At 39.5% G+C, this 25,554-nt stretch overlaps 1 protein-coding gene across 1 annotated transcript in view; it reads right to left on the bottom strand.

Annotated features, from left to right (window-relative positions):
• The window catches only part of RASA2 (RAS p21 protein activator 2), a 461,891-nt gene that overhangs the window by 114,252 nt on the left and 322,085 nt on the right, over positions 1 to 25,554 (bottom strand). Inside the window, exons 15-19 of the mRNA XM_069213940.1 lie at positions 22,799 to 22,905; positions 17,047 to 17,133; positions 16,849 to 16,926; positions 3,689 to 3,762; positions 788 to 894 (exon numbers count right to left, since the gene is read on the bottom strand). Coding sequence (XP_069070041.1) covers positions 788 to 894; positions 3,689 to 3,762; positions 16,849 to 16,926; positions 17,047 to 17,133; positions 22,799 to 22,905 — 453 coding nt within the window. The remainder of the gene's footprint in view (positions 1 to 787; positions 895 to 3,688; positions 3,763 to 16,848; positions 16,927 to 17,046; positions 17,134 to 22,798; positions 22,906 to 25,554) is intronic.

The raw sequence follows: 25,554 nt of genomic DNA on the forward strand, positions 1-25,554 counted from the left end.
CTGCTTCGAGAACGGATTAACTACAAAGTGGGTTATTCAAAGCCTACTGCCAACTAGAACATCAACAACCAATTCAGGGCATACTCTTACAATGAATCAGAAAACGACTGAATATTTCTCATTAAGTAATCCAGTGAAACATTTAGTCCACTGCACAATAATGACACTATATATACACAGTTCAGCTTTATTTAGCTTCATCCTAAAATTCAAGACACCCATACTTAAACTCAACTTGATATATTGTGGTATATTCCAAAAAGACTTGCACATCCACAAAACAGTTCATTGGGAACATGTGTCCGCTAACTGAGGCAATATGAGCAGCAAACATTGACGCTTTCTGTGTAAATTACTCAGAGGGCAGCTTTTTCATCAAAGGTTATTGGCTGGGCAATGCACAGTGACCTTCAGTATGACTGTGCAGTGGAGTGTCACATTTGGGACGAGCATATGACTCCTACCCATACTTCATATCTACTATATACTAGGGTCTCTCAGACTCAATGCCCATACTTGGCTGCTAAGAAATAGGTTTATTTGGCCAGGACAAAAAGTCCTTTATAGAAAGACCTGCCATGCAGTAGGATTGAGCATTGTCCTCTAAAGACACATCTCTCTGGCCTACAGCATCTTTTACAAGATTCGCCAGCATCATGTATCCAGTGATGCCAACTGTAAAGGTATGAGGGATTTAGCTAAAGTGAAGATGTCATTTATCTATGCAAAACAAGTCTTCTGGAATAAGTGAAAACATTCATATAAGAATATTGTTAAGCGTGTTTACCTTTCTGCTTGTGGTAGGTGAGTTCTTTGCTGGTTAAACAGAACCAACGTTTCTTAAAATTCTTTTTCCGAATTCGTTTTCTTCCTAGAGCTCTTTTCAACATTTCACTGTTGAAAAACAAAAAAAGTCAGCAAAATGTTGGAAAAGAATTATGTGAAGCATCACACTTTACTGTGTTGTCAAACAAAATGTCCACTAACTATTTCGCTGATGTCGAAAGTGTTTTTCATACCGAATGCTAATTCTGCATATGGATCACAGGACTTGATTTTTCACATAAGAATATATTAATGGATCACAATACATTTAAGAAAGTGTTATATATGTTGGAATTGAACAAATGCAAGTCTATATATTATCATTGAAGGAAAGAACGGAAGCATGAATCAAAAGTTTTATTTCCAGCTGGTGAAAGATGTATTTCAGTGTAGTGAAGAGAAGCTCCACTAGCTCGTGCTTACTAACAATTTTATAATATTACTTACGCTCACTAATTTATTGTATTGTTCCTCAAAGACCCTGTCATAACCACGCTTCTTGAGAAACTGATCAGCGACCAAGATGTCTTGCTGAACTACAGACCAATTTATGTCCGAGCATCCACTTTCAAAGTCCTAGGAACTGTGGTAACCTCAAAATTGCACCTTCCTTGGCATCTAACAATCCTCTCCATGACTTTCCCTTGGGATCTAGACCTTTCATACAATGGCCATCGAGATTCTTAATATGTCTGCTGGCCAAATTTGGTATAAAAAGACTGCAACGCAGTGCTTCAGATTATTCTCGTCAAACCACAGTCAACAGCTAACACTTAGTTCTGCTTTTTCTAAAATTTCACAAAGACCTGTAGAGTGAACCAAACATCTCACATATACTCCCAAACGTCTGAATGCCACCCTTTAATAACCCTCTAAACCAGCATTAATGTCCATTCTCATATGCATATCAGTGATATCAAACGGTATTTCGGATATCAAAAGATTAAGCAATCCTTTACTCCATGAAAAACTGCCTCTTAAGTTCAACAACAGAGGTCTTACAAATGTTTGTGCATTAATGAATACAAAAGGACATCCTGCCACTTAGACGAGTAGGACTTTTGCCGGTACGGACAATTAACATCAGGGTCATATTCTCCTAAGAACTATCATGTAGCACACATGTGACTACAGGAACCCAAAACAGGGCTTTCCACTTCAAGCTCCTATATGGCATCCTTACCAAACTGTATACTCGAGAGCAAACTGTTTCCAGTCTTGTTGAGGCCCTCGTATTACGAGATAGGCTTTCCATGCTAAGAATGATGGGTCAAGTTTATCACCAAAAAATGCCCTACTATATATATGGTAGTGTAAATGAATGCAGTCTTGGCGTACAAAGAAAGTTCTTTCAAGAGTCCTCATATGGACTAGATAAACATGATGCATTTACAATTGACCTATTTCCTGATCCACTAAGAACTCACAATTTTAGCTGAGCCGCTTTACTAATATTCATATGTTAATATATTTTATTGGTGCTTCCATTCAAATAAATACAATTATAAACCAAGGTGAAGGTTCTCCCTGTGCCTAACAGCAGCTCCTGCTTAAAGGTTCCCACAGTAGATCACCCAGTACATCTCACAGAATCAGAGACAGCTGACTTGTATAGTAAAACCAACATGGTTGACTTCAACTTGTTTACTACCCAGCAGGAAGCTAGCAAGATGTCATTGAGAATTACACTTTTTTCCATTAACCTATGATTGTGGTTGCAGAAAACCAAAGTCTTAACACAGCTAATATCTTACTTTGTGTAAGAACTATATCCATTGTAGGGGGGAAATGTGTTGTATCAAAAGTGGAAATATTTAGCAAATAGACTACATTTGAGGTGCATCTTCATTAACAGAGGTATAACAGTTTTCTTTGTTTAGGCAGAAAGGAATCATTTCCCACACAGAGTGATTGGAAATCTATCCAACCCCAAGCTTCTTACTGCTATTATAACCAATGAAATTAAAAAACATAACAGTTTAATCAAATATAGTATTTAAATATTGTTCTGGATGCACTGATGGGATAAAATAGAAATAAGCACAAACACCCTAGAACTGTGGTTCCCAGACTGTAGTCTGAGGACCCCTGGGAGTCCAAAAAGCATCCTCAGGGGGTCCGCGACTGCTTAGAAAATTAAATAACAAAAACAGATTAATAAAGTGAATATACATAAAGTGCCTGAATGTAAAATTGAAATTTTTCAAATGTTCTGTAAATGTCAAGGAATTTGAAATTGAAGGCTACAATTTTAATTAGTATCCTCAGATTTATTTGTGGGACCAGTGCAGGTGCATCAAACACACCACAGTAGGGATGATGTGTGGCTTCAATTGAATTTAGAAAAGCTCCAACCTTCCTATTCAAATAAAAATAAAAAAAAGGATGTGTTGATTTGCCAATTAAATAAAATGTGTAATCATTTGTATATGTTTCATGAATGCTTGTTTCTGCATTTGTTTGCATATTTTTGTGGGGATTCAAATCATCAATAATGTTTAGGCAGAGTCCCTCGCTTTCAGTAGTGAATCAGAAGGGGATCCCCGGATTCCAATAAAGTGTGTGTGTGTGTGTGTGGTGTGTGGTGTGTGTGTGTGTGTGTGTGTGTGTGTGTGTGGTGTGTGGGTGTGTGTGTGTGGTGTGTGGGTGTGTGTGTGTGTGTGTGTGTGTGTGTGTGTGTGTGGTGGGGGGTTCGGGGTTCTCTGGGGTTCCAGTGATGATAAAGTAGGGATCGACAGAAGTCAAAAGGCTGATAACCACTACCCCAGAATGTCTGTCAGATGCAAGCATAACTTTATTATACCAATACATTCAATTCACTGGAATAAAAAACAAAGAGCTCATAAAATATCCATTGTTTTACCCTTCTTTCAGAAGTAGTGGTTCACTCAATCCACTTGGCTCCTTACTTTCAGTTGATGAAATTTCTTCTAAAAACTACAAAGCAAAACGTAATTAGGAATGATTTATGTTTTTAGTATACACAAATTTAAAAAGGCGTGCCCTTTCTGATGATCAGCACCAGACAGAATTGTTAATAATATACATACATTTTTGCATCCTAAAAGAAACCCTTTACAAACCCATGCCTCCTAACTAACAAAATAGAAAAAGTGTATGTTTGTAGTATAGGCATTAGTAGGTGTCTCCATGAAGCCTTTCACTTGGAGTCTTAACCACATAATCCATTCCCTCCAAAACATAATACAAAGTAATGTAACTCTTTTCATCACAGCTTTTATACAAGTGCATATACAAGAAACAGTGGTTGTTCTCTAGGAAGATTACTTGAAAGTTTTGTTGCCTGTGTCAGGTTGTGAATTACTGTACTGAGAAACATGGCGTCATACTGGTAGCCAATATGGGATTGATTTTAAAAGCCTTGGAGATGTTGAAAAGGGTTTGTTTTTTAAGATGTCCATAACTGCAGTCAAGAGCTGGTTCTGCACTGGGTATATAACTGAAAGCTCTGTTAATACAGTCTTATCTTAGACAGTTGCTCCACATTTCATCTAGTGCTAACTTCCCTCTGAATCACATATGCAAGTATCATCCTTTTCAAAGTAGCTTACCCAAGAAAAAATAAAATACAAACCTCTAAACAATCACAAACTATTAGTCTTTAGGACACCACATTCTGGGCTACTGCTTATCTACACTGCTCTTCACGTGCCCTAAATGAGTTGAATCATGACTTAACTTAGTCTGTAAAAGGTAATACCCCTTTAAGAAGCATCACATACAGTGGGTGTTTCTAAGCCCTGGCAAAATGTTACACATATAAATCTTGCAGGACTGGGCCGTCTTTAGATGACTAAGTCAATGCTCTTTTTAGATGGACCACAAAGTATTTGTGCACATAACATAGTACTGGCATTTAGAGGCAAACGTAATTATTTGCTGCAACAAAGCAAACAACTGCAGCCTGCTCTGGAACACAGGGACAGTCACACACTAGGGCAATGGCTTCATGTAAGCCCCCTGCCTTGAAATAAAGATTTGAAGGTCATCCTGTTGGGTGGGGTGTGTGAACACGTCCCCCAGAGCAGGCATTGTTTCTGATCGACCAAGAGCAAAGGCTCTCACCCTTAGTGGTCAGAATCGTGTCTTGGGTGGCAGGCTGGTTAAAACTAGTCAGTCCACACACTGGTAGTTGGTGTGTTTTTAAGGGGCACCTCTCTGGTGCCCTCTGGGTGCATGTATTAATAAATCCATCACTGCCATCAGTGAGGGCTTAGTTATACAAGATGTTTGATACCAAACATCCTTATCTTCAGTGAAGTCAACATGTAGCTGGGGAACTCTTAGTGACCAGTGCCCAGCTCATGTACTTAAAATGGCTTCCCTACTCACTCACTATGTCTAAGAATCATCTAAGACATAGCTGGGGCATATCTCCTCCTGCCGATATGCCCTCACATGTAATATAATTCACCCTGTCTTAGGGCTGTAAGGACTGCTGTAGAGGTGACTTACATACATTGCACGCAGTGTTAGGGGACATGGCAGACAGCCTGTGGGCCATGTCAGGTTTTCATTTTATCTCTGGACCAAGACACACAGTCTGCAATGGCAGCACTGTGTGCAGTTGGTGAGAGGGTCCTTGAGGGTGGAACAACTTGTGCTGCAACCCTCAGGGACCTTCTTTAGTGCCCATGCCCTAGGTACCAATGGTACCATTTACTAGGGACTTACAGTGTTTGCCAATTACAAAAACGACTGTGCAGTTTTGGGAGAAAAAGATCTGGCACTGGGGACGTGGTTAGCAGGAACCCAGTGCACGTTCAGTCAAAACCGCATTGAATACATGACAAAAAGTGGGGATGATCATGTCAAAAAGGGGCACTTTCCTACACTTCAAATATGTGACCATACATCTGAGCACTGATGATATACACAGCATACATGTCAAGCATGCTGGGGACTTTTGAGCCACAATACAAGCAACAGGATCATTTTATAGACAGATGAACTAATAAAACCGATTTGAATACAATGGCAGGCGGTAACAACCATTCACAGAAGCTCACTTTTACTGCTGCTTACAGTTCAGTGGAATACAAGCAATTTCTTTATGTTCAACAAGCATTCATGAACCACTGTTTTCCATTTCAGAATTTGCTCATTGTGCAGTCCTAGAGAGAACATTTATTTAAGGAGTATTCTACAACCGAAGCATTATTTGGAAATATCTTACCACCATTCACTGGATCTTTTAATCACCTACATATGTAAATAAACATTCAATATCTCCCCCACACTTTTCATTTACTGTCAACTGCACCTCTACTGCATATTACGCAGCCATACAGTAGTCAATGACTTACTACAAACTCTGATAGAAATATACTTTTCTAGCTTCAAAGTCAATAGCCTAAATGTGATGCCTGACTGCAGACATGCATCATGGAACTGACTGGTCAGACAGGAGTGTCTGCCCACTCTAGCACGTCATGGAAATTCAGTCTACTAAATCTGAAAACCACAAGAATCATATTTATGTATGTACACTGCTTTGAAAAAGTAGCTTTGCTTAAATGTACTTGTAAAATAAACTGCCTACACAACTAATACTTGTAACTATAAATATCTCTTAGCACAAAGTGTACTTCTTAAGATACTGAGTATCCACTTAATACTCATATATGAACTTATGATTTTTGTACACATAATTTCAGTATGTGTCAGTGTCATTAAGAGTCCTATCCATTATGCACTACAGTAATTCCCTGACAGAAGGCTGTTTTTCAGTTAACTTGCTTATCTTCTTCCTTCCTCCATAATTCAACTCCCTAACTACATGACTCTATATGGTACAGACAGCTTAAAACAATTAATCCAGCTGTTACTGTTTAAGTGACTTTAGCGGATCTTATAGTTGTGCTTATAAAATGTGGTATCCATCTTCCATTTCAGAACTTTAGAATCAATTGATTATGCATTTATCAAATCATGTAATCTGTGATGTTATGTTAGATTTATAAACACAGTTTTCAATCATTTACAGTCTACAAATAACATTTCTAAAGTATGCTTGAGAGTAACAAACTTGCCATATAAATGTGTCTGTTTTAGTTTACTCTTATTTGCTATTCTCCCATATCAGACATGTTAAAATTCTGCAAGCTGCATGCAATATAAATTTACAACAACATTAAAATACAACAGAATATACGAAGTACATTTAACCAGAGTCATCAAAATGCATATACAAATGCAAAAAGAAACTCCAACTTGACGGACAATTCCCCAAAATAGCATCAAATAACTATAGGGGATTTGTCAGTAACCAAGTCCATCATAGGCATGCCACATGTTCCTCCATATTTGTGAGTGCCTCAAACACAACCTGCCACAAATCACTGATAGAGAGTCCATAGGCACTCAGAATAGTTTAAATTAAAGAACAGTCCTGAATTTAGACACAGTCAGGTATGCTGTAACAATATGATGAGGTGATTCAACTGCAAACCCAACAAAAACCAACAGAGCCTTGACTGATCAAGCACCAGGTAATGGTCAGAAACTGTACAATACCTGGGTAAAACTTCACATCGGTATGGCTGGTATTAGGGCATAAGCCCACGTTTAGACTGGTTGAGTATGTGCTAAATTTTAAGATCTGGAAAACATCAACTATCTGGCCTGCACTACAAAATGGCCAAATCTGTTTATCTCACAAACTCTTCAATGCATGACCACATTAATATTTTTATATTGGAGCTCAGCAAGGCCATGAATAGCACATGCCTCCCCCAGAATAAAAAAAGCTCATCTGTTTCACGTAACCAGATGTATGATGATCAATCTAAGAGAGCCAGTGCTGTAAGTTAAGTATCCAGAAAGGGCATTACCCTCAGTCACTTCGAGGGACATTTCCAACCTAATCAAATCAAACGCAAAACAATTATGCAGACTTAGAACTCAAATTAAAACTGGGGCTTAAAGAGAATCCAAATTACCTTTCTAGCCAGAGAACAAGGCTTCTGTCCCACAGACCGGTATGGAGAGGGTTTATACAACAGATCATGGATTTATCACATTAATGTTAGAGGAATTTCTTTGGAGTAGCCTTCCAAAATTGTAAGCCTTTTTGAAGATCCTATTGTGTTTGGTTCTCACATCTCATGTCAACAGCATAAAGTATGGTCATGGGCGTTTCTCTCTCAAAATTTGGAAGAAATTTTGATCATCACTTCTCTTTGGACAAATCAATCATGTAAGTGTCAGCTGGTGTCTTTTGCAAACTTTGGACTGGTCCAAGTCTCAGTATACACGTCTTATGATATTAACAAGAATACACAAAGCATTGTTTAGGAGCATTTTGTTCCATAAAATTTCTCTATTCATGGTACTGAAACCTGTGGAGCCACTAATGCTTAATACAACGGGCTCATCAACTACAAGACTGGCATCATCTGCCTTTGTGGCTGCTGTGTCTGCATGGTGGACATCCCAGCACAGAGTCCAATGTGTACCTTCAGAACAACTGCACAATGTTCCACTCAATCCAGTAAATGACCCACAAGAATTTTGGAAAAGAGTTTGGCAGACAGACAATACATGGACAATAACAAATATATCGTTGGGCAGGTTCAAGTTGTTTTTATGTACTGCTACAAGTACCACCCACTTTCACGTTTGTGGTACTTTGTCAGTCTTCAGTATGGCACCAAATCTGACCATCAATAAGGAACCCACCATTCTGCTCAAAGACTGGAATCTTTAGAGGACCCTCTTTCCAGGACAGGCGCTCCTGGAGTTTCTAGATCCAGAATGCGTTGTTGCTTACACACCTAGGTCAACATTGGTAATAAAGAGAAGAAATAAGGACCTCACTGGGTCGATGGCCTGCAGCTCTAGAGCAGAGTCCTGGAGCCTAGTTATGTTCCTGTGACTGGGCCCCACTGATCCATTAGTAAATTTAAAACTCCTAGGGGACATCAGATATATCAACAGATAACTTCTATTGTCTTAGCCTGCCACAATTCACTTAGAGGCAGAGATATTTCACACTGAATTTTAATTTAAAATGCCCTCAACTTTTAAATCACACTTATTCTAAAATGCCCTCATTTTTAATATCACAGCGGCATAATATGTGTTGCAGTCTTTACAAAAAATAGTTGTATCATACAATTTATTTTCCTCATAGGCAATAAATAGTAATTAACTTGCTTAAGAGTGGTTGATCGTTGCAACTGCCCCATGGATGAAAGCAATTAACATAATTCAGGTCAGAACAGCAATATAACAAGGCTAGAAACTTAATTGTAACCCCGACCTACCAAAGGGGTGGGGTGACTACTAATTCAGGGTCATTATGGAAAACTATTGCTTGCTTATCACTTTGTTTGCTCCTAATTAGAGGACAACTGAAACAAAATGTTGTTCTCCAGGACCAATAGCCAACATTTCCTACAGGCAAACTTTGAGCTAAAATTAATAACCATAGGTGCTTAAGCAAAGCAATGCTTGTTCTACATTACTTAAAATGAAGACTGCAGCTGACACCCCTTCCTGCTGCTATGTACTTAGGGGGTATGTGCTCGGGGTCATTATTTTGACAAATCCCAATTGTATTCAGTCGTAAGAGATAAAGTTAACACACCTAAGCCACAAATACTGAAAATGATGTTTAAGAAAAGGTTTTAAAACCATTCTTACAAATAAAAAAATAAATAACTTTTTTGTTTATTAAAAAGGGGGTGGAGGTTCATCTAAACAAAATTCATGAAAGGTTAAGCAAAGCCTTTTTTGTGCTACTGGTATGTGCGATATGTCCCATTTAATCATATAATTTACTGTTTTATTAAACAAAAAATTCAGGGTTTTATTTCCAAATTATCTTGTGTTCATTATGCTGTCAGATTTTAATTCTTTGGGTATTTTCTTTTTAATATTAATGTCGTGAGATAATATAGTTGATTTAAAATACCTACCACCAATTATGCTTTCTAGTGTCAAGACCATGACTGTGCTGTGGTGCATTAAGATGGAAGATGAAGCAATCAGTAATTTGGCTGAAAGGCAACCTTTATCAATCTCAGACCAGAGACCCCAGGCCCCCCCCCCACCCACGTTAGCGGTGGCAAAAAAAAAAAAAAACATAAGGCAGAAGTGGACTAACTGGAATGACAATCATATCCTGATTAGATTTCTTCTAGGAAATTAAATTATGTCAGCGGTTACTCATTTAGGATGTGCAGCCCATCTTTGGTAACTAGCACAAAGTTAGAATCAGCCTGAAAGAATCATGTGTATTTATTCGCTCCTGCAGCACCTCTAAGTCATACCATTTGCAGTCTGTGCTTTTCTGACGAAAGGCTAGCACAAAAAAAACAGAAGTCCTGCAAAAAAAGTGATTTTTTCCATCCGCCAAACTACTGATTTTACCCTTTGCAAATATTTTAATCATTTCCAGTGTGTGACATATTCTACCCAAACATGTGCCTCTTAATTCAATACCCTAAATTCCATGCTGGAAAATATGCCTAATTTTTTCTGAATTAACATTCTGCAGGCTTCTTCTACCACAATAGGATTTGCAGTGAAAAAGAACCCCATATGTTTCTGGTGGAGAATATTGATGAGTATTAAACATTGCTATGTGCAACAATTTCTTTTTTGCAAAAGTCATATTTTTGCTGGTGTTGAAAAGAATGTGCACGTAAGCAATAAACTTTGCAAACTAGGTTTCCCCAAAGTCATTCCAAAAAATTGCAAAGCACCCAAAAACTTTACAACTTTGCACACACATACGTGTTTCAATTGAAAAGTCTAAAATTTTAGTTCAATAATTGAAAATAACAATTGGAGAATGATTATATTTACTGTTTAATTCTTGTTTGCGTGCACTCTAGCCTTCAGTGAATTAAATCTCTGGTAATATGCTTCATGATGAAATCTGCCCGCAGCTTGATAACCAGGCCCAGAGAAGAAACACACATTCACATGCTCACACAATCTAGAAAGTCTTAGTAAATTTCTAGGTCTAACTGTCACCAATCTGGAAGTCCAGGACTAAAGTTGGTCAGCAGAGTGTTGACTAGCAGTCAAGTGTACATCTACCAACATGATATTGAGCAATGTATATCCAGAAACATTGATAGGACGTTTTTGTCTAGTAAAATTGTTTTGTTTTCAATTCAATTCACATAGCTTTATTCGGTTACCATCAACCATAAAAACAAAAAACCATCACTCAAATACAAAAATTATAATAAAAAGGAGAAAAAAAACAAATATCACAAATTCAACATATATAAAAATATATAATTTTTTTTAAAAAGAAAGATAAAACATGGGTACTTAAAATCATAACGATACTTTCCTTCAAGGTGTACTTGACTCCCCTATACCCTATCATTCAGCCCAAAAGGCAGTCACTAAGGTTGTGAGATCTTATTTCAGTCTTAAATGAATAATTAAAGCTAAAGACTAAAACAAATCATTAAAATTTGTCATTTTTAAAAGGTGATTACGTATATGCCATGCGGCTGCAATATACTTGCTGACCGCACAGAATAGAGAAGTGGAAGTATCCCTCATCATAATCCTTAAGGCAGCCATACAATGTCTCATCCCCATAATTCTGCACACTCATCTTAGCCACTTCCGTTGAGCAATCTTATATGCTGGGCATATAAACATGAAATGTATAGTGGATTCTGGAGTACAATTGCAGCTGGGACATAGATCAGTACTTGGGGCAGAATTCCGAGTACTACCATAGGATTTAAGAGGTAAGCAGTCATATCTAAACTGGATATACAGACTTTTGCTTAATGGATTAAGAATCAGATCCATAAATGGTTCAAAGTACGGATACCACTTGAAATCTAAAAATTGAGAGGTCAATCTGCCATGTGATAAACACAGCAGATAATTTTCCCTGACATACGTCCAATAAACAGTTTTCAAATGTTTTTTCTGATCTTTCCTTAAATAGTCGGGATGGCTCAAAAAATTACTAAGACCCAAACTAAGGAGCCGTTTTGAGATGTGCTTAAACCAAGGAATGGTGAGTACATTTGGTCTGTCCAAGATGTCTTGGATAGAATCCTTGTATGAAATTAATTTGGAGGTGGTCCACACACGAACCCAGAAAAGCAAAGGTCGTAGAGCAATTACATCAGAGATGCATGAGAGACCGAGGTCCCAGAACATTGGCAGCAGTGGGGTATTTCGAGGACATGCCAAGAGTGACCTTACAAAGTTGTTTTCCCCCACTGCAAGCTTGCTAGCATTCGAGGACCCCCAGATTTCTGCCCCGTAGACCGCAGCACCCTGTGCTTTCGCCCAATAGATTTTAATGGCTGGGGTGACCACTCTCTCAGAAGTAGACTTGTGAAAGCGTAGAGCAGCCCCAGATCTGCAAGCCAGGAGGGCTAGGCTTTTGTCAATCTGGCCCCCCTAGTGCAAGTTATTACTGATTCTTACACCCCCAGGTAGTCGATGGAACATACCTTACTTAGGGGGCTCCCATTATAGACAATGGAATATCTTTTGGTAGGGCCACATCCCAAGGTCATACGTTTGGTTTTATTATGGTTGAGATCCAGTCCAAAATCATAAAACGAGCTAAACCTATCCACTAATACCTGTAAGCCCATAGGTGTCCTAGAGATCAGGTGGGAATCATCGGCAAAGAGCAAAATTTGAATTTTTTGATTGTTCAGGGAAGGTGCGTCATTTTGGCAATCGGTGACAACTTGCACCACCTCATTAATAAACAAAGTGAATAGGGTCGGGGCAAGGACACAGCCCTGATGCACTCCTCTCCCGATATCTATTTTGTCGGTGAGTTCCCCCTGATTACCCCATCTTACTTGTGCAAATGTGTTCTCGTGTAACCTTTGGATTAAATGCACTAGGTTCCCTGGAATACCAATTTTGTTTAATACACTCCACAGTTTCTCTCTTGGAACAAGATCAAAGGCAGATCTTAAGTCCACAAAAGCAATGTATAATTTTTGTTTGGCTAGAGTGACATACTTCCTAAATAATAAAGACAGCCTAAAGACTTGGTCCATAGTATTGCTTTTAGGCCGAAAACCGTCCTGAAGAGGGGATAAAATCTGATTGTCTTGAACCCATTCGCTAAGCCTGTCTAACACTTGCTTAGCGAAGATCTTATGGTGGATGTCTATGAGGCTAATCGGTCTATAATTCGCTGGTGAGCCTACGTCACCTTTTTTATATATAGGAATTATTTCTGCCCCGCGCCACGAGTCAGGAATAGTACTCCCTGCTGCTATGGCATTAGACAGTCGATTTATATACCATGCTCATACATTGGGTTCAGATTTAAACAAATCCCCTGGAATCGTGTCAGTGCCAGGGGCTTTCGCTGGTTTCAGAGAGTTAATAGCAGCTGTTGTTTCAGCTAATGTGAAAACAATATTCTCAGCAGGGCTCTTAGTAAGAGCCCTGCAGTCGGCATATCCGATGACCTCATGGACTTGCGGTACAGGGTTGGCATAAATTCCGGAAAAATAGGACACCCATTTTTTGGGCTGGATGTACATGCCAATAACATCATTGCCCCCTTTCAAACTGCAGGCCAACAGCCTCCAGAAGGATCTGTGATCTTGGTTTTTAACTGCTTCTAACAGCTTCTGCCAAGTCTCATAATCTCAGTCTTTTTTTGCTTGTTTCAAGGCCCTAGCGTACTTATGTCTGGCGTCCCTAATATCCTCTTGGATAGAGTTTTTTAGGGCTTCGTTTAGATTAGATCTTGCACGCGCACAGTCCTTATTATACCAGTCCCTACGTGGGGTAACATCATATGTCTGCTTGAGAGGAGTCTCCTTGCAGAAAATACCCTGCAGGGAATCTACCATTTTTGAGTGAATAGCCATAATAGGAATGTCAGGGACCTCTTGTTCCTCAAAATCAGAAAAGAGTTTTAAACATAATAAATACATTTCCCTGATCAGGTGCGGGTTAGATTCTACCTTCGGCCAACTGACACGAGAACGTCTATAATTCAAGCAACGGATTGGAACATTAGTGGTCTTTGTATGCTGGACTCTTGCAAATGTATGGGTAGTCAATGCAAGACACAAAGGATTATGGTCACTATCATGACGAGGTATTATTTCCATGTCCAATAAGCTAGACCAAAGCCTAATATCCACCAGAATATAAGAAATAGTGCTAGAAGAAAACCCTTGCTTAAAAGTGACAGCTCGATTTGGGTCAGATCAAGTGCGGCCATTGCATTCTCTCAAACCAAATTTCAGACAAAGGGAGGACAACTGAGTTGCAGCACAAGGAGGAGGAAGAGGAACGATTTCCTTAGGTTGGGGAATACCCCAAGATTCGTCCTCCTCAATAATCAGGCTGCTAATGATGTTATCCAATGCAAAGGAGCAATTAAAATCACCTGCTTTAATCAGGAGGTCTGATGAATCTAAAAGCTCTATGTAGTCAGTCAGCTGGGTAAGAACAATTGATTCAGTCCCACGTTGCATAAACATTTAGTACTATTATCCTGAAACCAGGTCGAAATGTGAGTTGTACACCCAGCAGATCATGGGAATTAAACTTTATCACTGAGTGGTCGCATTCAAGCCTGTTATTCAACAGAATCATTAACCCTCTGATCCGTCTTCCAGAGCCGCCAGAAGCAGATTGGGCCGCAGAGAAATAGGTTGTGAAGCCTTGTAAGTAATTCAATTCTGCAGACCAAGATTCCTGAAAAAGACAGATGTCTTGTTTATTGACAAAGCTTACCTTTTCAGGATCACCCAGCTTTGACTTTATTCCTGCTACGTTCCAAGATAAAACATTAACCTTTGGGGGTGTAGATATCAATCGGGTTCTAATTGAGGGGACAATTGTTGAATTCCCTGTACATTGTGTCTGACACTCTTCGATTGCTATTTTAGGAGTTTCTGTATAAGAGACAGTTAGTCTAATTCAGAGAGAGAAGGGGAGAGATTCTCAGACTTAGGAGATGAAAAATTCTCAAGAGGGAAAGTAACCTCATCTGCAGTAATTCCAGATGCACAACATCCTCTACGTGTCTGAACCCCAGGAGGATATCTGCTAAGTCTAAGATTTGTTTCCCTGCCTGTGCTTAATGAACCAGTCTGTGTATCATAGGAAATAAGGTAATTTACTAGGCTGTTATCGTTGAAAAGAATTGAAATAAAATCAAGTTTCGACCCCAACTGATTGTGTCTACGGACCTCACGAAAATCCGACCGGATAACAGAGAGGCAATTCCTCTTCATACGTATCCAGTGAATAACTTTGTTAATGAGAGAGTCGTTCGACTCTCTATTACCCTGGGACAACTTGGGCACCCCAGTCAGGTATATGTAGGCATCTTCCCTGGTCCATCCATGCCTTCCCTTGATGATATGAATCTGGGTATGTGTCGAGTAATCAAAGTGCAGTGCTTTAGATGAACTAGCAGGAGGACTCGCAGCAGATGGCACTCCTCCAGGATCTAAGTTGGGGGTTATTTGACGAAGAGTACCTGAGTTCCCCTGCCTGAGGGTGTGTCCAGTATTTTTTTTACCTAATTTAGAGGCACGCTCAATAGTAGTTGGTGCAATCTGGCGAGCAGACCTGCCATTCCTTGGTATGTTTCCATTAATTTCCCTAGTCGCAATAAAAGTAGGAGGGGGGGGGGGTTGTTTTGTCACCTAGGGTGGAGAGACCTGATTTTTTAGGTCTCAACAACGGGTCAGAAGAGAAGGCAGGCTCACAAGACACATTACAATTGCAACCAGACTTTTGATCATAAAGTCCAGAAATTTAGTTCATAAATGTTGCCAGCAAACACTTAATATCGTCTAATTTATGAGAGATAATTGCTAGCTGGGAAACTTCATTACTGCCCATCTACTTGTCCCAAATGCCCCTATCAGCCCCTTCTATATTTAATGTTTGAGGGTGTTCGGGACTTGCAGTGTTTTGTTTTAATAACTTAACTTTTTCATATGATGTAATGTTTGTGTGTTTTTAACATGCATTACATGACTGGCCGTCAGGTGCACATCACCCAAAATGCTAAAGCGCTATGTATGTCCAGGAACATTAAAAAGAGGCAAATTCCTGAAATTCACAATTCACAAATTTTGTGATATTGCACAGCTTTTAAAATTTTGCATAATGTTTGCCCTCTGGAATGGGTTTGAGCAGATAATATCTTGCAAGAGACATTTTCCCCTTGAACCAGTGTCCTGATGGTATCTCGAGTAACTTTTTAACATAAGGTATGGTTTTCACAGTACATTTTTATGAGATACCACCAACAAAATTTCACTTAATTTCACATGTTGTAATGTTTGTGAAGAAATATCATGATTTTGCACACCCCTAGGTCAATGCGGGAAGCACTCAATAAAGGTCTGCTGAATGATGAATATCAGAAGAGGCTAGACAAGAAAACTTCTGACACCTTCTGACAGGAAGAAGATTCCCAGATTATCTCAGGCAGTTCAGTGCATCTTTTGAAGGTTTCTACTCTAATGGTATCAGTGATGAGGTTTGCTTGAAACCCAAACATGAACCAGACTGCTGTTCTGCAATATGGGTATCGCAGCTGAAAATTCTCTGGTCTTCGAACAACATGCAATTCATTTTAAAAGCCCTTTCTTCACTAAAGTTGGGTAAATGCACTGTCCAAGATTCCTACTGCCTCTACTATATTTACAAAGGTAGAGTCAAAAGGAGTAGGAAGTACAGCAGAAAACATTCAAACCCTACAGTTATTAAATTCTGAAACAAAAGAGAGGTAACATTGAGTCACCTTCCCACATTTTCCTTCATCATGCCTTAAGCATTTCAACCACATGTCAAGCACTTAGAAAGTGTTTACATAGGTGATAATATATGTTTCTATGTGTTTAGCAATTCCTCTAGCCATCTGTTATATTGGGAATGCCTATCACAGTATAAAATATATTATTCACAAAATAGTTGTGTGGATCTGAAGACACAAAAGCAATGCTATGTTAAACAGAAAAACAACTATTGCAAAAAATAACATTAGATTCAGATTACCTTTTTAACAGCCTCAGTGTAAGCCTCTTCTTGAAAAAGTTTGAAAAACTCACACATGAAAGTTTCTTTGAAGCTGGACTGAAAAAAAGTGTTAAGATTCAGTAAGATTATCACTAATGTACCAACATAAACGTCAATTACTACAAAGGAGCTATGGCAAGGCCAGAAATGAAAACATAAAAACACCTGAAGGCTTACCAGTTTGCTCTTGGACAAGCTTAACCAGCTCCCCAAGGTCTGGATGGTCTTTGAGATGAGTGTCAATGTTCGTGAAGTTTGTGGGTCCTAAAGTGAAAATAACAGCATTATAGTTCAAGTATTTTTTATGTGTATATTCTATGGCTGAACTAAATGAGAAAAACAGATAATATATTAAAGTATGACTATTTTCCTTGTCCTCAATTTAGTTTAGATTGATTGTGCATCCAATCTCTAACCCCTTTAAACTCCATATACTTACAACTCAACTAAACAGAAGTTCCATATTTGGAGATATGTGCTCACAGATTTTGCTCGGGTCTAATGCTTTGAGGTACATGGGCACAGAAATTAAGCTGTTCCTAATTTTCAAGTCATAAGGCCAGAAATGGAAAAGTTAAAACAATATTATCTGCAAGAGTTGTTGCTGGAGTCCAAATATGTTTGAAATACACATTACCAATGATGTCCACAGTTGATCATAGGAGTCCAATGAAGAATGAAGTAGGTAAGCAGGTCAAAGCTTTAGCAAATAGATAAGTCATCCTTTGTCCCAACAGTTAATTTCTAATATCAAGTAAAATCATTACTCAGGGTTTATACAAATGCAAATACTGCTGTTCTTAAACAATAGTTAAGGAACCATGATTTGTGACATTTTACCAACAAACATCACTTTATGTGCCTTTAATCAACTAGTTGTACAGATTCATAGGCTTTTGATCATACCTAAACTTTGACAAATTGGGGAACATTCCCAAATCTTTTTTCCACAAGTGAAAACTGGGTCAGAGGCCTGGGGGCTATCAGCGTTACTCGGCTCCAATTGTGCTAAATTGAGTATTTCACTTACAGGACCCGCTTACAAGTGGACTAATAACTTAACAACATGTACCATCTTTTTAGCAACTGATCCTCAAAGTAGCAAAGTAGAGCAATCCAAGTTTACTCGAGGAAAAGGTGGTGGTTGTTAGCGACACAAGGCATCAAAATAGCCAGCAACAGTCAGGAAGGTCCTGACTGTATTTTATTGTTTAAAACTAGAAACTAATTTAACCACTGCACAAATCTAAAGACTATTAATAAAGATCTGAAAATAAAAAAAAACATAGTCAAGTAAGTCAAGCAGGCTTATTAGCAGTTTAAACAAGATACTTTACTAATGCTCCCACAGTACTTGCATATGTTTTAGCTTGAACGGCTGCCCAAGAGCATCGTGATTACATGGAGAGGTCTCCTGAACTTTTAAGGGCTGCTCCTGCCAAGGGGGAAGCCTGAGTTGTGCACATGCAGACTCAGATCAGCAGACAGGGGAAGTGAATTGATGTGCTCTATAGGGAGGCAGTCACAGCGAGGATTAAGCAAGTGTGGCTTGTTGTGATCTCGCCAAATCCTCTGCAGCTTTGGCCACTTCAAATCCTGCACCTCTAGCTGAACCCAAGATCCATTACAGAACAAGGTCACTATCCCATGCCAACACACCAATAGGGTCACACAGGGAGAAGAGGAGGAGACAGTCCTCAAAGAGGGAGGTCACACCAGGGGAACTTAAACTAGTCCATGAAACCAATGCACCAGGATCTCTGGCCGTAGTGGTAACATGAGACCTGATCTGGAGAGCCAAATGCTCCAGGAGGTGAGAATAACCAAACAACCGGCCAAACACAAATAGGTTACTCTGCGCCTAAAGTCACAAACAAGGGTTCACTAAATCCGAGATTGGCTGCGAACAGTACCGCAAACTATTTCTCTACAACAGCCATATGGATTTACACATGGGCTTCAGATTTAAGGTCCTTAAATCTACTAGCCTTACTATGACTCCAAGCCTCAGGAGGTGGACAGAGTGATCTCATTGACACTAGCAGACAGACATTATGGAGTTCAAGAACTGAGGAAGCTCACTACAGTGGTTGTGAAACTGGTCTTGGGAGTTCAACAGAGTAGTAAGTAGTTATTGAATAGAAACTCCTTACAGAAGCTCGTAAGGGTCACACTGGGCTACAATCGCCAACTTTACAGCCTTCCTGCACTATACTTCCAGTGCTATCTGCAGAGGTTCAGCTTTCTCGTACAAAGTGAGGGCAACAAGACTCGTAGCAAAGTCCCTGGATCCTAAAGTCTATGAACAACTCAGCAAGAGAGTTGGGGATTTAGGACCCCTGACCTGTGGCTCAATCATCATTTAGATAGACTGTGGTGTGCTTCTTTTTAGGTCAAACGTAACCTGGCACCAAATCTCTGAGTTTGGGCCCTCTACGTACACCTGGCTGACAGGAAAGAATACACATTTCTGTACCTTGTTCTACATTTAAGGGTTCTGGATAGCTTCCACAATATGTCCTAGGCATACACTGATCTGCAGAATCAAAAGCAAGAGGGTATGGAGTCTGTATGTCCTACAAAAGTGGAAGAACCAAGGCCACAAAAGGATGCAGAGCACGCTACAGACGTCATCACACAAATCTGTAAGGGTGACACTCCCGGGGCCGGGAAGCAGGAAAGTAACAGTTAGGAGGTGTGCCTTTGCACATCAAAGGTGCTTTCCTCCCATCCACTAATTACAGACGTCTGTTGACCCTTCAATATCTGGCAGCTGAGGAATTTCCAGACTACCCCCAATGCACACAGTAGCCAACCAGACCCCTCTCCATACTCCATTTTGCAGTTCATGAAAACAAGAGGTTTCAAAATGGATTTGTGTCCCCAAATAGTGAACATACATCACACACGTCATGCTCACCCCAAAGATCCTATTTGAAGTCTACTTAGCAGACTTCTTACTAGGAGAGGCCAGTAAGCAACTCTCCCTGAAAGCAACCGCTACAAAGGCCTTCCAATACAAAGGGTCGCTCACAACATTGCCAAATCTTCTAAGCACAGTGCGAATACAGTAATCATACTCAAATGGAGGGGTGCGCTTTGTGTGCCCCTCCTACCTCAGAGTCACACTCTGGGGTCTCTAAACATTAAACGGAGATGCCAACAACACATGCTTGATTATTAAGCTCATGGTGGTAAAATTCAAAACATGCAGAGTATCGCTAACATGGAACACAAACAGGGGCGAATGCTCCCAAGACATGATAATTTTGCTCCCAAATACCATATATAAGTGGGTTAAAAACCATAATTATTCAGGAGTAGGCCAAACTAAGTCAAATGTAAGACACAACTACTTACGGAAAAAGAGTCAGTTCCTTGGTGATGCAAACAATCAGGGGCAGGCCTGAAGACACTGCGAATCAGCTTGATTTCATCCCTTTTGGATTGGGCTAAGGACACTTTTTTGGTGAATAACAGCCAAGGAAATTGCCCACTATAGCTACTTTAAATTAGAAAACCACATGAGTTTGCTTAACGCATACTTATTCTTTCTTGTACCCAACCAATTGAATGGTGTCTCTGGTCAGGTACATTACATTAATACTTAATATTTAAATGCTTTAGTGCAGTACTGCAGGTCCCAAGGATATTTAAAGGATTCTGACTGGTGATGTTTGATTAACCAGTGCTACCATAAAAAGACATGGATTTCAGTAATCAATGTACAATACCCTCTCTCTAGACAGGTCAGGCCACGGAGCATAATTAAAGCAATTGTTTAAAGAGCAAAATGCTGCTATTCTTTACTCTGCTCTGTTTTACTAGCTATACAATAATAAGGAGAAAAGAGATATTTAAGGCAACATGTTTATTTTTTTGCACTTCTTCAGTAATTATAGAAAGTAAGAAACTTTCTGAATGTTTCTTCACATTTCAAGCTAAAGTGATTTTTTAAAAACGGACTTGTATTAAACAGAGTTTAATATCTTTTTTTCTACAAATATCTAACAGCTTTTTTTACATGTTTAATTTTGCTTTAGAGATTCTATTTTTATTCTTTATGTTTGCAAACCTGCTCTCTCTTTCATATGAAAAAGCACAAACCAATGATTTAAGTGATTTGTGGGAAAGGTGATGGTGAGACCATGTATTAGAAGGAATAAAGTACCCCCTGCCATACAGGATAAGGATATTGCAAGTCCGCTCCGAGTACCATAACCCTATAAAGGAACTCTACTTTTTCTCTATATAATCACAGAACTCCTCAGTGACTTGCAATATAATTATAATGTAGGCAGAGGGTACTTTATCTCATATAGAATCTTCTGTCACTATGCCACAAACCTGGCCTTTAGCAAAGATACACTATACAACAACTGAAACAGTATACTATTTGGAAATCGAACCACACACTCATTACAGTCCTGGTCTGTCATAACTGGCTACCACACATACAACAGCAGTTTCCTCCCCAACAACTCTCATTACACAATTGAAAGAGAACAATTAAAAAAAGAACGCACTGGACAGACCCTTGATTCCTTCATGCTCACAATACGACACCAACATACATAATACAACCATTCAGGAAACCACAGCCTCAAGTGCACTACATCACATCAAGAACTTTACCTTCCCAGCGACGCCTGTCAATAATCAAACTGAATTTCAAGTTGGGGCTTTAGTCTACTTGAATGTCCTATTTAGCTCCTGTGTTTAGCTACAAAATAATTAACTTAAATATTTAAGGAAATAATGAATCTATAGTGGGAATTTTCCAGATTTCCTTCAGTCTCCACAGCTAACATTTCCATTTTTGATACTGACAGTGCAATTTATATTGATACTGAAATGCAAGTCTCAATAAATGTGTTTTAGTTGAACAATACCTATGTGAGGGTGTACCGCAACACTACCGGAGAGAATTGCAAGATCCAATTAATAGATTAAGCTTTGAGATGTTGCCGCAAGTCACTATAAATACTTCAAACACACATTCATGAACAGTGACAGCACCAAATATCCAAGATGTGTTTAAAAAATACATACTCATGGCAAGAAATCAGAGACTTAACGATTCAGCAGGTATAACCTTGGTTAAGATTTTATTATAAAACATCTGCTTTGTGTCAATAATTCCCATTGTTCCTCTCTTTTCAACTGGTTCATATCACCCATAGAAGATTTTTAAAAGGTGCATAGTACTTCAAAGTGCCAGTGAAAGGTGCATGATAAAATTTGACTTATTTCAGCTGGCTTTTGTCATCATGTAAATTCTTGTAGGTGAATGCAACTTTGAATTATTGGAGGAGATCTAGATTATGTCTTGTGGTTTCAACTTCCTTTCACAAATTATTTTTCAAACATTTTTAAGGAGGGCAGGTGTTCAAACTGCTACGGAAGTACTTTTTCTTTGAATGTTGGGTGAGATAAGGGATATCCTTTTGAGACTATATATCTCAATGCTGCAATCAGGTTTTTACAGTGAAGCTGTTAAACCTTTACAATTTCTTGTGTGTGGATGAGTTTTTAACTGTAATTGAATAAAGATATTTATGGTTATATCTCACATTGCACATGAGGCATCTGTTCAGTGAGTATTAGGGGATATTACAAATAGGTTTTATAGTACATGTTCAAATGCAGTCACTGTAAAGGGTAGATTAAGTAATATACCTGAAACATTAGTATTGTTATTAGTGAATTTATATATTTTTTTGTTTTAATGAACATTGAAATACTTTTGAGAAATGGCTTGGTCTAATCAAATACAATCAACATTTAAATAATAGTAAATGAAGGTCACTGGAGAAAGAAGACACTTTAGGTTATTTTAAAATTACAGACATCTGAATAAACGACAAGCAAACACAAAACACCCAAATTAGCTAAGGTTGGTTTTCTGTACAAAACCCATAACACTTACTGGGTGGTGAGGTCGTAAATGGAAAGTATGAGGTGACACTACTGCAACTGCAAAGAAACGTAGGAACACAAAGCTGCTCACAGCAGAATACTGTACATGAGGGTCATCTGCAGAGAAAAACATGAGAACTTGAGATATTTCACAGTAAACGTCAAATTATAATGGGAAAATATCTCAGATTATAGAATTAAAACATCCTGCACAGTTTTTTTAATGATCATTTCTGGAGAAAAAAAAAACCAATGAGTTATTTCAGTTTCACTTTTGTCAGGTCTATAAACACAAGGGAAAAGTTACTAAGCTTTGGCAATGCCATCTCTAGGGGACATTAACCACAGAGTCCTCGGTCAGCTACACATCAACCTTGCTCCTTTCGGGTAGCGACGGCTTGAACTGCATTTAGGCACTACCCAAGAATGTTTATGTCAGTTTCTTTGTGGACATCATCCGCACTCTTAGACACAGAGGCCACAGACCTACAGTTCTTACCAGTGTCCAGATCTCTAAACTGGGACCTTTCTAGATGGAAATCCAAGGAACGGGGAGGTTGGAGGGTTGTGAGGAATTTCCAGTTACATAGTTACATAGTGTATTCACCAGAAAGAGAACTGCTGGAGGTAAGTAACTTGTTCTTCTGAAGAATACTTCTAAGCTCAGATACCTGTACCTTCACAATAGACATCAAAGCAGTACTTCCCCCAGAAGTGGGTTTCCGAAATACCTTAGGCCAAAAGGTCCTACAGGACCAAAGAGCCAAAATGCCCTTCCAGTTGGACATTGCTGACAAGGCAGTAATGCTTCATGAACGTGTGCATCAATGCCCATGCCACATCCTGACAAATATCCAGGACAGGCACTCTGCATGCCAGTGCAGTAGTAGCATCCTTGGCTTTAGTGCAGTGAGCCCTCAGTCCTTTAGGGGCCTGATGAAGTTGAGTAAAGATCGTCTGGAGTGTAATGTACTGGATGATATGAAAGTGAGTCACAACCTTAGGTAGGAGGATCGCTCTAGTCCTGAGCTCCAATTTGTCCTGAAAGGAAGTGCTACAAGGCAGCTGCACTGAAAGAGCTTGAAGTTCACTCATACAATAAGCTGAGTGATCGGAATGAGGAAAATTGTTTTCTGGGTCAGGAGGCACAGAGGGCTTCTGTGTTATGGGTTCAAATGGGGTACTCCTAAGGAATGTAAGAACCAGATTAAGGTCACACAGAGGCATCACAAAAGGCTTTACTGGAAACATGTGGACCAAACCTTTGTAGAAACACATCACAATATGATTTAAACAAGGACAGCTTGTACGTAACCACAAAAATGCCAAAAGGGTAGACAGATAACCTTTAACAGTGCCCACTGCAAGTCCTTGTTGGGGTAGAGACAAAACAAACTGTAACACATACACCAATTTGGCTTGCAACAGGTCTGTGGTACGGATGCCATATCAAGTCACAAATATGTCCAATTTTGCAGCATACACAGATTTTGTAGAAGGATGGCTGCCAAGATGACATCCACAACTTCAGGAGACAGATTGAATGTAGTCAACTTCGGCGCTCAATCCATACATGATGGTGTGCAAGACCTTCCCCTGCTACTTCGACAGACGATCCTCCAGAAGAGCCAACCTAATGAGAGGACAGATGCTCATGCCCAGAAGTTGTGTGTGCCACACTTACCTGCCACTCTCTGGAGTCACCAGAATGACTTGGGCCGATCATTCTTGATCTTCTTCGGAATTTGGAGCAGAAGAGATAGCGGGAAGGCATACAGGAGTCCTGTGCTTCACTCAAGACAAAATGCTTCTCCAAGACGGTCATCTTGAGAAACACCAGCTTGCAAACATTTTGACATTGCCCATTCTCAGCGGTGGCAATCAGACTGAGCCAGGGTTCAAACCCCAATGTTGTAAGACGCTTTGCACCACCTCTGGGTGTAATGGCCATTAGTTATTTGGTGGAGTTTGTCCACTCTGGAGTTTAAAGATCCTGCCAGGTGGTGTACTAACAAGGAGATGCCCTGAATACCCTGCCAATCCCAGAGGCACAGAGCACAGGACCCCACCCCACCCTGTTTGTTGTAATGCAATAAGGCAGTGTTGTCTGTGAGGACCTGAACCAGCCTTCTTTGATGGAGAGCAAGAATGCCAAGTGAATAGCCCACAACTACAGCAAATTGATGTGGATGCAGGTCTATGCCATAGACCAGAGTTCATTGACCACAAAAGTACTCCACACCAGTTTAGAGAAATAGCCAATATTTATCTGAGTAAAACAAGACCAAATGATGAAAATCCAACATACACAAGCAAAGATACAAATGTTGAAAGATTAAATCTTATTATAGTGCTTAGAAATACAACAGCTACAACTGCGGCTATCACATCGTCTTGATGGAGTCGTTCTCAACTCTCCGATACCACTCACGAGGGAGTGCGGGCCGGTCACGAAGTCGCATGGGCCCCAGGTACGGTGCCTTGGAAAATGAAGAAACAAAGACGTTGCAAGTAGTAGGAGAGGTGAGGCTTCGTTTGGATGCAGTGCGGTTCCTTACTGCTACTGGGGAGGTGAGGCATCGGGTTCCTTACTGCTAGGCAGGGGAGGTGAGGCTAGGTGATTGTCTAGAGTGAATTCACAAACAGTCCAACTGTCATCCTGACCTAGACGCGTATTCGAGGCAGGCAGAGGCACAAATTAGTTAAGCACGAAAATGCCCACTTTCTAAAAGTGGCATTTTCAACCTTACAATTCAAAAATCAAAT

Source organism: Pleurodeles waltl, chromosome 11, assembly GCF_031143425.1.
Source record: "Pleurodeles waltl isolate 20211129_DDA chromosome 11, aPleWal1.hap1.20221129, whole genome shotgun sequence".
Taxonomy (NCBI): Eukaryota; Metazoa; Chordata; class Amphibia; order Caudata; family Salamandridae; genus Pleurodeles; species Pleurodeles waltl.